The sequence below is a fragment of the Oncorhynchus mykiss genome, chromosome 6, assembly GCF_013265735.2.
Source record: "Oncorhynchus mykiss isolate Arlee chromosome 6, USDA_OmykA_1.1, whole genome shotgun sequence".
NCBI lineage: Eukaryota > Metazoa > Chordata > Actinopteri > Salmoniformes > Salmonidae > Oncorhynchus > Oncorhynchus mykiss.
In genome coordinates, this window is record NC_048570.1 from 17,681,377 (window position 1) to 17,698,890 (window position 17,514).

General features: G+C 45.0%; 1 protein-coding gene across 9 annotated transcripts in view; it reads left to right on the forward strand.

Moving 5' to 3' along the window:
- LOC110525352 (acetyl-CoA carboxylase 2) overlaps positions 1-17,514 on the forward strand; it is a 58,241-nt gene that overhangs the window by 24,311 nt on the left and 16,416 nt on the right. For 5 of the 9 annotated variants that reach the window (XM_036979491.1, XM_036979490.1, XM_036979485.1 and 2 more), the window contains 31 exons: positions 1,794-1,926; positions 2,161-2,299; positions 2,483-2,592; positions 2,825-2,906; positions 3,029-3,127; positions 3,359-3,468; positions 3,784-3,894; positions 4,100-4,309; positions 4,519-4,689; positions 4,881-5,042; positions 5,137-5,300; positions 5,614-5,764; positions 5,898-6,001; positions 6,269-6,350; positions 6,675-6,820; positions 6,904-7,054; positions 7,188-7,322; positions 9,180-9,326; positions 9,616-9,804; positions 10,090-10,190; positions 10,290-10,378; positions 10,494-10,618; positions 12,678-12,791; positions 12,985-13,098; positions 13,198-13,287; positions 13,394-13,512; positions 15,532-15,555; positions 16,160-16,330; positions 16,463-16,562; positions 16,871-16,978; positions 17,137-17,193. In XM_036979491.1, the coding sequence (XP_036835386.1) occupies positions 1,794-1,926; positions 2,161-2,299; positions 2,483-2,592; positions 2,825-2,906; positions 3,029-3,127; positions 3,359-3,468; positions 3,784-3,894; positions 4,100-4,309; positions 4,519-4,689; positions 4,881-5,042; positions 5,137-5,300; positions 5,614-5,764; positions 5,898-6,001; positions 6,269-6,350; positions 6,675-6,820; positions 6,904-7,054; positions 7,188-7,322; positions 9,180-9,326; positions 9,616-9,804; positions 10,090-10,190; positions 10,290-10,378; positions 10,494-10,618; positions 12,678-12,791; positions 12,985-13,098; positions 13,198-13,287; positions 13,394-13,512; positions 15,532-15,555; positions 16,160-16,330; positions 16,463-16,562; positions 16,871-16,978; positions 17,137-17,193 (3,808 nt within the window). Of the gene's footprint in view, positions 1-1,298; positions 1,432-1,793; positions 1,927-2,160; positions 2,300-2,482; positions 2,593-2,824; positions 2,907-3,028; positions 3,128-3,358; positions 3,469-3,783; positions 3,895-4,099; positions 4,310-4,518; positions 4,690-4,880; positions 5,043-5,136; positions 5,301-5,613; positions 5,765-5,897; positions 6,002-6,268; positions 6,351-6,674; positions 6,821-6,903; positions 7,055-7,187; positions 7,323-9,179; positions 9,327-9,615; positions 9,805-10,089; positions 10,191-10,289; positions 10,379-10,493; positions 10,619-12,677; positions 12,792-12,984; positions 13,099-13,197; positions 13,288-13,393; positions 13,513-15,531; positions 15,556-16,159; positions 16,331-16,462; positions 16,563-16,870; positions 16,979-17,136; positions 17,194-17,514 lie in introns of those variants that run through there. The other 4 variants (XM_036979488.1, XM_021605386.2, XM_036979486.1 and 1 more) reach the window with 4 other exon arrangements.

Here is a 17,514-nt window from a genome sequence, read left to right on the forward strand (position 1 = left end):
AAGAAAGTTCTTTGTTTCTGGCCATTTTGAGCCTGTAATCGAACCCACAAATGCTGATGCTCTAAGTACTCAACTAGTCTAAAGAAAGCCAGTTTTATTGCTTATTTAATCAGCACAACAGTTTCAGCTGTTCTAACATAATTGCAAATGATCACTTAGCCTTTTAAAATGATCAACTTGGATTAGCTAACACAACGTGCCATTGGAACACAGGCGTGATGGTTGCTGATAATGGGCCTCTGTACGCCTATGTAGATATTCCATAAAAAATCTGCCGTTTCCAGCTACAATAGTAATTTACAACATAAACAATGTCGACACTGTATTTCTGATCAATTTGATATTGTTATTTTAATGGACAAAAAATGTGGTTCTCTTTCAAAAACAAGGACATTTCGAAGAGACCCCAAACTTTTGAACGGTAGTGTATGTCATAGCTGACACCCCATTCTTTTTGCAGACATTTTTTAATCTTAATTCGGAGGAGATACAGTATTTAAGAGTTTTTGGACAACATGTTCGCATGAACCTGAGGGAGATTTTATCTTAACTCCATCACCAAAGTTTGCATTGGCACAGTTCTTCCACTAAATTAGTTTTAGTAAATTTTTCTTTTCAAATTGTTAAAAGTAGTCCTTTTGCATATAATTGTATGGTTTGTTCAACTTTGAAATCATTGTTTTTTGTTTGGTATGAGTCAAAGCATAATTCCATTACCTTGGAATTACCCCTGTATAGTTTAGTGTTTGATCATTCTCGGTAGTGAACATTGTTGTTTTATTGTGCCCCCTGTCACTCTTCAATAATATAGGCAGATATTCTGAAAGTCTGGCTTCTAATTGATTCATTATGTGATCATTTTGAACTGAAAATGAAAACCCATATCCAGGTTACTTTTAACTGACTGCAGTTCAAAATGTAAAACGTCACTCGCACATCTGAGCTATCTTGTTGCAGTTACATGGTAACATAGAGAGAACTTTATAGAAACCTGCACACTGCTCTTGTTAGTATCACACTTTTTATTTATTGATGCTTACTTGTCAGCTTAACTGAGTGCAGTTAGTATTGTTTCCATTAGCATATATTGTTCATATGAACTTGGTCCATGTGAACATTTTGGTGGTTGTGCACAATGGAGAGATGGTCAAATGCTCTGCCACTGCTGATAGGATTAAGGGCTTGTGTAACTAGGCTATGTATTTTTGCTGATAACACATTAACCTTTGATTGTCTCTGTGGTCTGGGAGCATTGTTTATACGTGCAGTACCAGGCATGTCTGCGGCACCTCTGTAGGTAACTGAGAGGATTAGCATGTGTGTTGTATTGTAGCCTGTCAGATTGTTGCCGAGTTGAAACATTTGTCTGTCACAGTAGACTGAACACCTTGCGTAGGATATGGCTGACAAAATGTTTGGCTCACAGAGAAGGTAAGACATGCACTTGTGACCTGAGCTGTGACAGCACAACCATTACCCTCTGTAGAGACTGAACTTTGGCTGATTGCTGTGACGGTCCAATGCTGCTGTTTCCTCCTTGTTCTGGGTTTGGCCCGTGAGTCCGATGTTGGTGAACTTGCTTGCTGGACGGGAATGTTCTTCTAGAAGTCCTACGTCCTAATTTACCGGGACCTACTTTACATGATGCAGAGATTTGTCCCAACACAGAAATGACTGATTGCCAGTTGCTTAATGTTTTACTTGAGTTGTGCGTATGAAATATCTATAAAAAGCGTGAGGCATTGATGCGTTTGTGCTCTTGGACAACCACTTGTATTTTTTTCTCTTTCCAGGCCAAGCATGTCTCACCCACATCTGGTGAAGAAGGGTCGCGAGCACCGAAAAATTGAGCTGCAAAGAGACTTCACCGTGGCCTCGCCGGCTGAGTTTGTCACCCGCTTTGGAGGAAACCGTGTGATAGATAAGGTAAGATATCCCTCCCTGTCTGTCTGTGCCTTTTTTGGATACGTGTCACTAAATGTGTGTCTCTCTTGACTAAACTCCTCATTAAGCTATGAGCAACAGACAACAAAATAGTGTCAAAAGTTGAGTTGAGTACTGTTTACTTTCTTCTCTTTTTTTCTTTTTGTCTCTTTCTATACTTTTTTCTTTCTCTCTTTTTCTCTCTTTCTCTCTCTCCCACTTTTTCTCTTTCACAAGGTGCTGATAGCTAATAATGGCATAGCGGCGGTCAAATGTATGCGTTCCATCCGCCGTTGGTCCTACGAGATGTTCCGGAATGAGAAGACCATCCGTTTTGTAGTGATGGTCACCCCTGAGGACCTGAAAGCGAACGCAGGTCAGTGAAACATGTTTTAGCAGGTCATCATCATCAGCTCCAGATGGTTGTTCCTCATTGTGTCTCTTGGCACATCTGTAGATAAAGTCGACAGCGAGTCACTCAATTACTCCAAAGAAATTATTTCTGTGTGTACTTCTCACGAATAACTAATGTGACTGTATGTGTGTGACTCTTCTATAGAGTATATCAAAATGGCGGACCACTATGTACCCGTACCCGGCGGCGCCAACAACAACAACTATGCCAACGTAGAGTTGATAGTGGACATCGCCAAGAGGATCCCTGTACAGGTCAGACGGTGCTCCTCCATCTCCATTCTCACCCACAGGAGAATTTGTTTTTGCTTGGAAGAGACATTACCAATCCCAAATCAAGTCACAATGTCCTATGATGGGTGGACCGGCGGCCATATTGAGTGCACCGATGAATGTTGCTGTCAAATTGGTCTGAGAGGCTTTGTCTCTTCTAGTAATTATATTTTCATGGCTCCCACTCTGATCTCGGTTTTCTTATTGTTCACAGGCGGTCTGGGTTGGATGGGGTCACGCCTCTGAGAACCCCAAACTGCCTGAGCTCTTGGACAAGAACGGAATCTCCTTCTTAGGTACAGCCCGGCATGAAGCCGTTTGTGGATTATTGGATGGTTAACTCGCATTACAACACAAGCACCATTCATTGTGGTGTGTTGATGTTTATTTTTTATATATTTTTTTGCCTGTGTCTCAGGGCCATCCAGTAAGGCCATGTGGGCCCTGGGTGATAAGGTGGCCTCCTCCATCGTGGCCCAGAGCGCAGACATCCCCACCCTGCCCTGGAGTGGATCAGGTGATATACCCCCCCTGCCCCACACTTACCCCCAGACCTCCCCCATCCATCTATCCTTGCATCTTAACCCCTTCCCCACACCCCTAGTTTTAGGACTCTGACTGGGTGACTGACTGTTGTGTTTTGACACTAGCGGTTTTGAAGATGATTCTGTTCTATTCTATACTCTGTCATAACAGTGTATTTGTCCTGAGCTAGGTCTCATGTTATTTTCTCTTGCGTGTCCTGTAGGTCTGAGAGTAGACTGGACAGAGGAGGACCAGAGGCTCGGCCACGTGATCAGCGTGCCTCCAGAGGTCTACGTGCACGGCTGCGTGCGTGATGTTGACGTTGGACTTGCGGTAAGCATCTCCACGCCATCGCCAATGCTGAAACCATTGAGACATCCTTTGCAGCATATGACAAGTAGTCACTGGAGAGGTATTTAATTCACTCTGTTTGTATTGATGTCCTTTAAGATGTCTGAAACGGTGGATTTCAATGTGTTTCTTTCCCGAGCAATGGAAATGCTGTCCCTAACTCTCTTTTAAACCAAGGTTCATAAACAGTGGAGCAAACTGAAGATGAAACGCGTTGGTTTTAACAATTAAAATATTTGATTTCAAGTTCAGGGTTGCTGAATATCCTTTCGTCTGCAATGTGCTTTCTCCTGAAAGGGAGCAGACAGAATTGGCTACCCGGTGGTGATAAAAGCGTCAGAAGGAGGAGGGGGTAAGGGCATCCGGAAGGTGGACAACGCTGAGGACTTTGCCAGCTTCTTTAGACAGGTTTGTGTCATCGCATTTCGCACGCACGCACACACACACATTTTAATACTTTATTTGAATCCACATCCACACAGCTAGGCTGCCCATAACACTTGAAACACACACACACACACACACACACACACATACACATGTCATGTCCATAATTATTACAATTTTGTGTTACCCTCATCTAATACAAATCGATGGATCCATACATCTACAGGTGCAGTCGGAGGTGCCCGGCTCGCCCATCTTCGTCATGCAGTTGGCCCAGCATGCCCGTCACCTGGAGGTCCAGATCCTTGCCGACCAGTACGGCAACGCCATCTCCCTGTTTGGCCGAGACTGCTCCATCCAGCGGAGACACCAGAAGATCATTGAGGAGGCCCCGGCCACCATAGCATCTTCCACCACCTTTGAGCACATGGAGCAGGTGAGACACGGAGGGCCTTTCTTTGTCATTGTGTTTTCCATTGTAATGACGATTCTCCCCTTTGACATTTAGATACTTATTTTTCGGCCATTTCACTATTCCATAGTTGTGTTCATTAGGGCACACAACCGAAAATGTAGCCCCTCCCTGTTTTATTCAGTTATCTTCCTCTTGGTGCCTAATGAACACAAGCCCGCTCCCCATGTCAGTATGCAGTGCGGATGGCTAAGATGGTGGGCTACGTGAGCGCAGGCACCGTGGAGTACCTCTTCTCTGAAGACGGGAGCTTCCACTTCTTAGAGCTCAACCCCCGTCTGCAGGTGGAACACCCCTGCACAGAGATGATTGGGGATGTCAATCTGCCCGCCGCCCAGCTACAGGTACGCAGCAGCCAGAGGCCAGGGTTTAATCTCGTCCTTTGTCTTAGTTAATGATCGCATTCCATTTTCTTCCGCAATCTCAGTAAAATGTCATATTAATGTGGCTGTTGAGATGTTCTGAAAGCTTTAGGAACTGTGAATAGTTCCTTGGGAATAAACCATGTTAACTTGGTCTTTCTCCTTTGTTGTAGATAGCCATGGGGATCCCCCTCCACAGGATCAAAGACATCCGCATGCTTTATGGAGAGGCCCCTTGGGGGGACACCACCATCAACTTTGAGGCCCCCGACTGTGTACCCAGTCCCCGGGGACACGTCATCGCGGCCCGCATCACCAGCGAGAACCCAGACGAGGTGTGCATTCTACAGGGCTGGCCGGCCATATTCTTAACAAGAGATGGTTCTGCAGGCTCACAACTGACCTGTCCTCCCTCCTTGTCACTTGCAGGGCTTCAAGCCCAGCTCGGGCACAGTGCAGGAGCTCAACTTCCGCAGCAGTAAGAACGTGTGGGGCTACTTCAGTGTCGGGGCTACCGGGGGGTTGCACGAGTTTGCTGACTCCCAGTTCGGCCACTGCTTCTCCTGGGGGGAGAACCGAGAGGAGGCCATTTCGTGAGTCCTTCCTTGCCTTGTTGTGTTGTAGACAGTTATTCTGATGAAGTCCCTATCAACCGCTAGCCCCTACTCTCTAACCACTTCTGTAGACCTGAGGATAGGATAGGTGGAAGCAATATGGTGACATTTTCACCTGGCCAATCAGAAGGCAAGATGAAGCTATTATCATAGTGCTCTCAGATCTACAGGAGTGATTTGGGTGTATGGGCTCAGATCCATTTGGAATTCTGCATGAGTTGGTGGTTTGTGTGTTGGTGTCTTACCGTTCCTGGGGGGTGATAGTGGTGGTGGTTACTGTGTGGTGGCGCAGGAACATGGTGGTGGCCATGAAGGAGCTGTGTATCCGGGGGGACTTCAGGACCACGGTGGAGTACCTCATCAAGCTGCTGGAGACAGAGAGCTTCAGGAACAATGACATCGACACCAGCTGGTTGGATAATCTCATCGCAGATAAAGTTCAGGTAGAGGACCCTTGTGGAATATGAACGGAAATCTTAAAAAAGTCAATCCTGTAAGACGACAGTTGGTTAAAAACAAATCTCCAAAGTCTGTGTGTGTGAAAACATCTCCAACGTGTGTGTGTTCTCCCTGAAGGCGGAGAGGCCAGACACCATGCTGGGCATTGTCTGCGGGTCGTTACACGTAGCGGACGCTAGTTTCAGGAAGAGCATGTCCGACTTCCTGCACTCACTGGAAAGGTGGCCTACTATAGCCCAATTCACATTCTCACCCCCCCCTTCTCCCTGAAGTGTGCAATTGTTACTTCCCCCTCAAGGCTGAAAAAGTATTGGATTGGCATGGAGTTAGATGGAGTGTTTTTCTCCCATATTTGTTACAACCAATCCAATACTTATAAATCCTTGAGGGGGAGAAGGAAGAGAATCCGAATATCACCTTTGTCGGTGTGTTATTGCTGTGAAGTTGTACACCTGTCTAAATCCAGTATGTGAAATGTCCTTCTGTAGGGGCCAGGTGCTGCCTGCAGCCAGTTTGCTCAATACTGTCGAGGTGGACCTGGTCTATGAGGGTATCAAATACTGCCTGAAGGTACGAAGACCTCTCATTACACCTGTCTCATTCTCTGTCATGGCTTGATCTTATCCTCTCAGGGATAAGTGCTTCTACATCTGCTTTGCTGTTTTGTGTTTTAGGCTGGGTTTCTGTACAGCACTTTGACATCTGCTGATGTAAAAAGGGCTTTATAAATCAATTTGATTGATCAGGGGCGAATCCTAATTTCAGTCAAATGTTCACTTAGTCTCCTATTGACATCAATGCGTGACTAAGTAAAAATTCATTTCAAGTGGAAGTTAGGATTCGCCCCTCAGAGTTATTAACCAATAAGACTTCAACATTGTTTGTGACTGACAGGTGGCTCGCCAGTCCCCCACCACGTACGTTGTCATCATGAATGGCTCGGACATTGAGATCGATGTCCACCGGCTGAGTGACGGCGGCCTCTTGCTCTCCTACAACGGCAGCAGCTACACCACCTACATGAAGGAGGAAGTGGCCAGGTGGGACTTTCTGTCGGGTGGATGGATGGTTCATTAAGACAATTATTTTGCCATCATGAACGTATGTATTTGTAACCCTCTAGCTACCGGATCACTGTTGGCAACAAGACGTGTGTGTTTGAGAAGGAGAAAGACCCTACAGTGCTGAGGTCGTCCTCTGCTGGTAAGCTCCTGCTGTACCTGGTGGAGGACGGAGGCCATATCTGTGCAGGGAACTCGTATGCAGAGATCGAGGTGAGCGAGGAGCCCATGAAAACCTACTGTATGTCTACAGGTTTGGTTTTCATAATTAGATAATCGTTACATGGGTAGTCAGTCTTGTTTGTGTGTGTGCGTGTGACGACTGACTTCTGCGGTGCGTCTGCAGGTCATGAAGATGGTGATGACACTGACAGTGGTGGAGTCTGGCTGTGTCCACTATGTGAAGAGGCATGGGGCGGTGCTGGAGCCTGGCTGTGTGGTGGCACGCATGGACCTGGATAACCCCAGCAGCATCCATCCAGCAAGTCACCCCCTCACCTACTTCAATACAACTCTATGGCTGCATCTGAACTGGCACACTATCCAATATTTACACTGTACTATATAGGGAATAGGGTGCCATTTCGGACACAGCTATTATAGTAGGCATTCTTATCACATAATACAGTACAAATCACATAGTAGTGCAATAGGGTTAAAACATACACCACCATTCAAAAAAGGTCACTTAGAAATGTCCTTGTTTTCCATTAAAACATACATGAAATGAGTTGCAAAATGATTATGAAATGTAGTCGAGACGTTGACAAGGTTATAAATAATGATTTTTAATGGAAATAATAATTGTGTCCTTGGAACTTTGCTTTCGTCAAAGAATCCTCCATTTGCAGCAATTACAACCTTGCAGACCTTTGGCATTCTAGTTGTCAATTTGTTGAGGTAATCTGAAGAGATTTCACCCCATGCTTCCTGAAGCACCTCCCACAAGTTGGATTGGCTTGATGGGCACTTCTTGCGTACCATACAGTCAAGCTGCTACAACAACAGCTCAATAGGGTTGATATCCAGTGACTGTGCTGGCCACTCCATTATAGACAGAATACCAGCTGACTTCTTCCCTAAATAGTTATTGCATAGTTTGGAGCTGTGCTTTGGGTCATTGTCCTGTTGTAGGAGGAAATTGGCTCCAATTAAGCGCCATTCACAGGGTATGGCATGGTGTTGCAAAATCTTCAAGATCCCTTTTACCCTGAACAAATATCCTACTTTACCACCACCAAGCACCCCCAGACCACCACATTGCCTCCACCAAGCACTCCTCCAGCATCTGTTCTTTTTTCTGCATCTCACGAATGTTCTTCTTTGTGACCCGAACCTCAAACTTACATTTGTCTGTCCATAACACTTTTTTCCAATCTTCCTCTGTCCAGTGTCTGTGTTCTTTTGCCCATATTTTTATTGGCCAGTCTGAGATATGGCTTTTTCTTTGCAACTCTGCCTAGAAGGCCAGCATCCCGGAGTCACCTCTTCACGGTTGACGTTGAGACTGGTGTTTTGCGAGTTCTATTTAATGAAGCTGCCAGTTGAGGACTTGTGAGGCGTCTGTTTCTCAAATTAGACACTCTAATGTACTTGTCCTCTTGCTCACTTGTGCACCGGGGCCTCCCACTTCTCTTTCTATTGTGGTTAGAGCCAGTTTGTGCTGTTCTGTGAAGGGAGAAGTACACAGCCTTGTATGAGATCTTCAGTTTCTAGAGCAATTTCTCACATGAAATAGCCTTCATTTCTCAGAACAAGAATAGACTGACGAGTTTCAGAAGAAAGTTCTTTGTTTCTGGCCATTTTGAGCCTGGAATCGATCCCTCAAATGCTGATGCTCCAGATACTCAACTATTCTAAAGAAGGACAGTTTTATTGCTTCTTTAATTAGCCCAACAGTTTTCAGCTGTGCTAACATAATTGCATGATCAATTAGCCTTTTAAAATTATCAACTTGGATTAGCTAACACAGGAGTGATGGTTGCTGATAATGGGCCTCTGTTCTGTAGATATTCCATAAAAAATCTGCCGTTTCCAGCTACAATAGTCATTTACAACATTAACAATGTCGACACTGTATTTCTGATCAATTTGATGTTATTTTAATGGACAAAAAATTTGCTTTATTTCAAAAACAAGGATTTTATAAGTGACCCAAAACTTGTGAACGGTAGTGTACATCATGTAAATCACACACCTTCACATAGGCATGGACAAGAACCCACCTACACAACAGTCCCATCAGTCAGCCAGTCAATAGCAGGGATGATGCAGTGGTCAGTCACACATTTGGAGGCTGGTTTATATCTGAATCTCTGTCTTCCTGTGGATCTCTTAGGTGGAGCTGAACACGGCCTCTCTCCCAGCCCAGCAGCCGCTGCCCATCGTGGGGGAGAAGCTCCACCAGGTCTTCCACATGGTCCTGGAGAACCTAATCAAGGTCATGGATGGCTACTGCCTCACCGAGCCCTACTTCAGCAACAAGGTGTGGGCCTCCACCTACTGCAGCGCTGCACATACCAATAGAGGGGTCGCAAGGTTCCAGGTCGACATTATTATCGTAGTCAAGCAGATTATCAGATCGCATAATGCCCCAAAGAAGTGTTTTATCTTCCCCGGAACCACGTAAATCTTGTCAGATTGTTATGAAGACAAGTTGGAATGCGGGCAATTTTATCCCTTGTGCACACTGTAGAATGGGAATGTTGATTGAGCTGTGGGACAAGGGTGTGATATAAGGGTGTGATGACAGTATGTTCCCCCCACCCCTTCAGGTGAAGCTCTGGGTGGGCTCCCTGATGAAGACCCTGCGGGACCCCTCGCTTCCCCTGCTGGAGCTGCAGGAGATCATGACCAGTGTGTCCAGCCGTATCCCGCCCGGTGTGGAGAAGGCCATCCGCAAAGTCATGGCCCAGTACGCCAGCAACATCACCTCGGTGCTCTGCCAGTTCCCCAGCCAAAGGGTGAGTGACTTCGCCTGGAATCCTAACTGATATGCTCCGTCTGACCATTCTCACTTCGCCAAAGTGAGTGGCCTCGGAGTACCTTAGTAGCAGGTTGGTCCCCAGATCTTTTTGTGCTGTCTTGCCAACTCTTACAGTCATTGTCAGGCACATACAATCGCCACCACATGATCAGACTTGGGACTGGGAATTGAATAAATGCACAGAGAACTGCATCCACCTCTCAAATAATGAAGTGAATCCTTCTAGAGTACGCCTACTGAATTTGTTCCCCCTCCATTTTAGATTGCCTGTATCCTGGACAGCCATGCGGCCACCTTACAGAGGAAGGCTGACCGGGAAGTGTTCTTCATGAACACTCAGAGTATCGTCCAGCTGGTGCAGAGGTCACACTTCTCTAATTTCACATCTGAATCATCACTCCATAACAGACATGACTTCAGATATATGATGTTTGAGTGGATTGTGATATGAATGTGTCACAGGTACCGCAGTGGAATCCGGGGTTACATGAAGTCTGTGGTGCTTGATCTGCTCAACCGTTACCTTCAGGTTGAAATGCAGTTCCAGCAAGGTGATTGGTGTTTCACTGTGGATATAATCAAGACATATACAACTGCAGGATACAGTCTGTTATTTTATGTTGTGGTGATACATGGTATTCCAATATTTTTTCCTTTTGTGAACAGCTCACTACGACAAGTGTGTGATCAACCTGAGGGAGCAGTACAAGCCTGACATGACCCCTGTGCTGGAGAGCATCTTTTCTCACGCCCAAGTATCCAAAAAGAACATCCTGGTCACTATGCTTATTGTAAGAATACTTTCTCAACTTAACACCCACAGCTCCGCCTCCACTTGATGAAGAACAAGTGAAGCTTAAACATCAATTCAGCCACAATCTTTATAAAGGAAAATGCATTGCGCAAATTTTTATGCTATATCGGAGGGGTCAACCAACACAACCTGCAAGCTGTTCTCTGCTTGACTTTGTCATTGGTAATTGAAACCCAGCCTGGCCTCATAGACTAGACGTAGCATAGTAAATGTAAATCCGGGACACTCAAATTATAGTGAACAAAAATATAATGAACAAAAATATAAACGCAACATGCAACAATTTCAAAGATTTTACTGAGTTACAGTTCATTTAAGGAAATCAGTCAATTGAAATAAATTAATTAGGCCCTAATCTATTGATTTCACATGACTGGGAATACAGATATGCATCTGTTGGTCACAGATGCCTTAAAAAAATAAGTAGGGGTGTGGATCAGAAAACCAGTCAGATGCAGAGCGATGCATCTCCTTCGCATAAAGTTGATCAGGCTGTTGATTGTGGAATGTCCCACTCCTGTTCCATGACTTTGTGAAGTTGCTGGATATTGGTTGGAACCGGAACACGCTGTCGTACACGTTGATCCAGAGCATTCCAAACATGCTCAATGGGTGACCTGTCTGGTGAGTATGCAGGCCATGGATGTAGGCCATGGAAGAACTGGGACATTTTCACCTTCCAGGAATTGTGTACAGATCCTTGCGTCATGTAGTCGTGCATTATCATGCTGAAACATGAGGTGATAGCGGCGGATGAATGGCACGACAATGGGCATCAAGTATCTCTGTGCATTCAAATTGCCGTTGATAATATGCAATTGTGTTTGTTGTCCGTAGTTTATGCCGTCCAAAACCATAACCCCACCACCACCATGGGGCACTCTGTTCACAATGTTGACGTCAGCAAACCGCTCACCCACACAACGCCATACATGTGGTCTGCGGTTGTGAGGCCGGTTGGATGTACTGCCAAATTTTCTAAAACAATGTTGGAGGCAGCTAATGGTAGAGAAATTAATATTACATTTTCTGGCAACAGCTCTGGTGGACATTCCTGCAGTCAGCATGCCAATTGCAGGCTCCACCAAAACTTGAGACGTGTGGCATTGTGACAAAACTGCTCATTTTTAGTGGCCTTTTATTGTCCCCAGCATAAACCTGTGTAATGATCATGCTTTTTAGTCAGCTTCTTGATATGCCACACCTGTCAGGTGGATGGATTATCTTGGCAAAGAGAAATTTACACTGACAGCGATGCAAACAAATTTGTGCACAAACTTTGAGCAAAATAAGCTTTTTGTCCATATGGAAGATTTCTGGGATCTTTTATTTCAGCTCATGAAACATCAACTCAAAATCACATTTTATTTGTCACATACACATGGTTAGCAGATGATAATGTGAATGTAGCGAAATGCTTGTGGGACCAACACTTTGCATGTTGCGTTTCTATTTTTGTTCAGTGTAGTATGATATGTTACATTTGGAATGGTTACATAAGACCGATGGTTACTTAAGGCAAAAAACGAAAGTAGGGTGGTTGGTCGGGGTGGAGGGGTGAGCTTATAACTGGGGGGGGGGGGGGGGGGGGGGGGGGGGCGTATAACGCAAATGTCTAGCAACCCAAAGGTTGCTAGTTTGAATTTCATCACAGACAACTTTAGTATTTTAGATAATTAGCAACTTTTTAACTACTGTGCAACTACTTAGCATGTTAGTTAACCCTTCCCCCGAATTGTAATTTGTGACATATCATACGAAATGGGTGATGGACATCCACAAATGAATACATACCATAAGAAATGTAAAATATCATACTAAATCGAGTGTCTCGGATTTATATACAGAATAATACAAAATGCTCTGAGACCAGGTTCTGAAACCACACCTGTCTTTATAATACAAAATTATTATAATAATTTTCAGTGAACCTGCAATGCAGTTTCCCTACATATGTAGTTTGTTGTATTGGGGCCATGTTTTACGTCTCTCTAATGCTAATAGGGAGTGGGTTGTGTATCCCTGGTGATGTTTAGGATCAGCTGTGTGGCCGGGACCCCACCGTAACAGACGAGCTGATGGCCATCCTGAATGAGCTCACACAGCTCAACAAGATGGAGAACTCAAAGGTGGCTCTGCGTGCCAGACAGGTATTTTTCGCAACTGTTTGTACTGAATGACGTTTTCCCACAATGGAGTGTACTTACTGTTCTTCATCATTCTAAGACTTCAGTCAGACTTGTAAGACCTTAGTCAGATAAGATGATAGATGTTATTCACTTAGATAGGCAGTTTAGTAGCTACAAAACACCAGATATTGATGGACAAGTGTGTATTTTGCAGGTTTTGATAGCTTCCCATCTGCCCTCTTATGAACTGAGGCACAACCAGGTGGAGTCCATCTTTCTGTCTGCCATTGACATATATGGGCACCAGTTCTGCCCAGAGAACCTGAAGGTGAGCATCATATTTTCTGCGTTGTATGCAAAACAGCATTTTTTGTTGTTGTTGACTTACACAACATCTAAAGGATAATATTGCTTTTCCTCTCGGCAGAAACTCATCCTGTCTGAGACCACCATCTTCGATGTTTTGCCCAATTTCTTCTACCATTCTAACCGGGTGGTGTGCATGGCTGCCTTGGAGGTGAGCATAGTGAACAGCATACAAACCGGATTTGGCTTCATCCTGATGGCGATCATTTCGCAAAAATTCTCCCTTATGTTCTCTTCCCGCTGTCCCCTCCCTATAGGTGTACGTACGCAGGGGCTACATTGCTTATGAGCTGAACAGCCTCCAGCATCGCCAGTTGCAGGACGGGACGTGTGCTGTAGACTTCCAGTTCATGTTGCCGTCGTCCCACCCCAACAGGTACCCAGCCAACGGCACCAGTTCTCTGCCAGCGTCATAAAGCAGCTCTACACCAAACTCTCTACCCTATCTCCCAACTATGGAATTCACATCATTTTGACCGTTGCAACATACAATAAAAGGCTTCCATAGCTGCCAGGTACAAGGCATCCATAGCTGCCAGGTACAAGGCTTCCATAGCTGCCAGGTACAAGGCATCCATAGCTGCCAGGTACAAGGCATCCATAGCTGCCAGGTACGAGGCATCCATAGCTGCCAGGTACAAGGCTTCCATAGCTGCCAGGTACAAGGCTTCCATAGCTGCCAGGTACAAGGCTTCCATAGCTGCCAGGTACAAGGCATCCATAGCTGCCAGGTACAAGGCATCCATAGCTGCCAGGTACAAGGCATCCATAGCTGCCAGGTACAAGGCTTCCATAGCTGCCAGGTACAAGGCTTCCATAGCTGCCAGGTACAAGGCATCCATAGCTGCCAGGTACAAGGCATCCATAGCTGCCAGGTACAAGGCATCCATAGCTGCCAGGTACAAGGCATCCATAGCTGCCAGGTACAAGGAATCCATAGCTGCCAGGTACAAGGCATCCATAGCTGCCAGGTACAAGGCATCCATATCTGCCAGGTCTCCCCTTGTGCCAAAAAGTGACCAGTAAGAAGTCTGTGAGTTGAGATAGAAGGAACAGGTTGGGTGCAATTTGCCATCAACTGGGAGATTCGAAAATAGACATTAGAAATTACAGTTTGTTTACAACACAAAGTTACAACTCTGCCATTATGATAACTGTGTCAAAAGAAAAGTTGTTTGTAGTTAATTCACTATTCACCACGTAAGGCTTTAATTATGTTAAGCAATGTGAATGGAAATCTATTGTATCTGGTTGATTTTTTTTGGGGGGGGGGGGGTGGTGGTGTATCTTTGTTAACGAATGAGCCAATCGATGTTCAGTCCCTATACTGAGAGCACTAATAAATCCTGTAACCCCTGGTCATGGTACAGTCTGTGTGCTGCTTCCATTTGGGCACAGCAGTACACCCTCTCTGTCCTTCCTCAACCCCCCCCCCCCCAATTATTTATTTTTTTACCCTTATTTTACTAGGCAAGTTGGCTGAGAACACATTCTCATTTACAGCAACGACCTGGGGAATAGTTACAGGGGAGAGGAGGGGGGTTGAATGAGCCAATTGTAAGCTGGGGATGATTAGGTGACCGTGATGGTATGAGGGCCATAATGGGAATTTAGCCAGGACACCGGGGTTAACACCCCTACTCTTACAATAAGTGCCATGGACTCTTTAGTGACCACAGAGAGTCAGGACACCCATTTGTCCTGAGCAATGTCCCCAATCCCTGCCCTGGGGCAGATTTTTTTAGACCAGAGGAAAGGGTGCAACCTACTGACCCTCCAACACCACTTCCAGCAGCATCTGGTCTCCCATCCAGAGATCGACCAGGACCAACCCTCCTTAGCTTCAGAAGCAAGCCAGCAGTGGGATGCAGGGTGGTATGCCCTTTGGAACAAACCCTCAATATCGTTGTTTTCCCACCGCCACTTTGCGGCAAATAGTCAGACCGAGGTAAACTATTGGGATTAACTGCTGTTATATCAGATTGCTTTCAAGATGGCAACGCTCCGATTCCACAAACCAGGAAAAGGACTTGTTATTGTTTAAAACATTTTTTTTCTTACAGAGTGTTGCAAATTCTATTTCACTGAAAGTCGACCCTGATTGCAGAGGCTTAACTTTTCTCTCTGCTCTCTTATTTTGTCATAAGTCTGGTTTCATGAATGCAACCTGAAAGATCACAATGGATCTCAAACACACAGTACAGAAATACAATTACCCATAAGCTGCTTTTTAATTTCTAACTTTAAAATAATTTTTCATGGTGATTATTAATGTGTGCAAAGCTAGAGTATGTCATGAAGTGCTTTGAAACTAATAAGAATGCAAGAGGTAAAGGAAGAGCTTTAAGGTGGATCATCCACCGCGAACATTCACCTGCCAATTGTCTGATTTCAGAGGGAGCAGCCCTACTCTGAACAGGTAGATTACAGCTCCTCCTTCCAGGCATCCTGCCACACAGTGTCTGGCTCTGTCTGTGTATGTCTCCTAGCAATGCATGGCTTTCCCCCCTCTCTTTTTAAAACTGTAAACCTCTGCCAAAGGACTTTCTAATGTTGTGTATTGTTTGTCTTAACTTTCATAGAGATAATTAGCTTCTGGGAGGCTCGTTTAATGTGTCTGACCTACAGTATGCATTGTGGCTTTTAAAACCTTGTGTGATTCCTTTGTGACAAAAAGGGGATTCTGTATTCTACCAGAGGCTAATTTGACCCTTATAGGCCACTGTAGTAATCTGCCCCACCATTTCCAATCAAACACAATCAGCCAATCAGTTAATATTATGAAACGTATTATCAAAGAAAAAAAGTGTCTTGTGAACCAAGATATTGCTGTCTGTTATGCTTTGTGGAAAGACAACAGGTACAGTATGCTGTTGGCATCATGATGTAAACTTGCTGTCGGTTGATCACCAGCGCCTACACTCGTTTGTGTCGATGGTTGTTCACCATGCCTAGTGCTGAAGAAAAGCAACCCCCAACCTTAACTGAACATTGCTCTCTGTGCCCACCCCAAACCTACCCAGGAGTCACCAGTGTATCCTCCCTCCCCTCAGGGTGGCGATGCCGGTGAACAGCACAGGGCAGTTTGAGATGAGGCGGCAGGGTAGCGAGCTCTTCCTAGAAGGGGCACTCTCTCCCCCCTGTCAGCGCATGGGGGCCATGGTGGCCTTCCAATGTTTTGAAGACTTCAAAAGGTGAAATAACACAGAGAACAACTCTTGGGTGTCAGGTTTGCATGGTAGAAATATGTAGGCTGTGTAATATAGGGTAATACTACACCTTGTCCTGACCTAACCAGTGTGTCCATCCGCTGGCTGTGTGTGCAGGAACTTTGACGAGGTCATCTCCAGCTTTGCTGACCCGCTCCTGGAGAGCCCGCTGTTCTCCGAGGCTTGCCCCAGCCTCTACGAGGAGGACAACTGCAAGGTGACCATGTGATGGGATCGTGTTTACACAGGCTTTACAGACCTTTTGACTCTGGTGGTGTTTGCGAGCCGCCCCCAAGGGATCCCCTAAATGGACCAAAATATCAGACAGAAGATATATACTGTTTGCCTAATACTAATGATTTGTATGTTTATAATAAAATACATTTATATTATTTTGTTATCATCTATGTTAATTAACTGTATGTCTCATAGAGTATCTTTTTAAGAGGATCATTTGATATATGAGGGGGAAGGCTGAGATCTCTCACTAAGCTGTGATTGATTATTTCCCCTGCGCACCTGCAGAACATGAGGGAGAACCCCATCCATATCATCAATGTGTCCATCAAGTCGGCAGACACAGAGAATGACGATGCCTTGGTCACAGCCTTCGCTGCCTTCGCCCAGTCTAAGGTCAGCAGCACTGTTCATCCCCCCCAAACTCTCTCAGTAACATTATGGATTTCTCTCATAGGGGGGAATCTTAAAGGGGTTCACCCCTTCACTATTATCCCAGTGTCCTATGATTTCTGCACTAGGATTATACTTGATATGATCATTTCTTATTCCAGAAAGTTTTACTCTTTGAGCACGGCATCCGAAGGATCACGTTTTTAGTCGCACAGAGGGTAAGATGCTTCTACAAGACCATTTGAAATAGCCTCGTACGATCATCCTGATCTCCCAAGCTTCCATTCTGTTGCACGGAATCCATGTAGCGAAACAGAATGTAAGCTTGGAGATCAGAATGGTCATACGAGGCTACATTTGAATTTCCCTTTGTTGTTGTTGAATACAATGGTGAGTAGTACTCCGTCATCTCTTACTATTAATAAGTGTGGCTTGCAAAAGCAGCCACACTTTAAATATTGTACCACTCATTTCTGACTTCTAGTTATTCTTTACAATGCTGCTCCTCTTACACCGTTTGAGCTAGAAACGCAATTCAA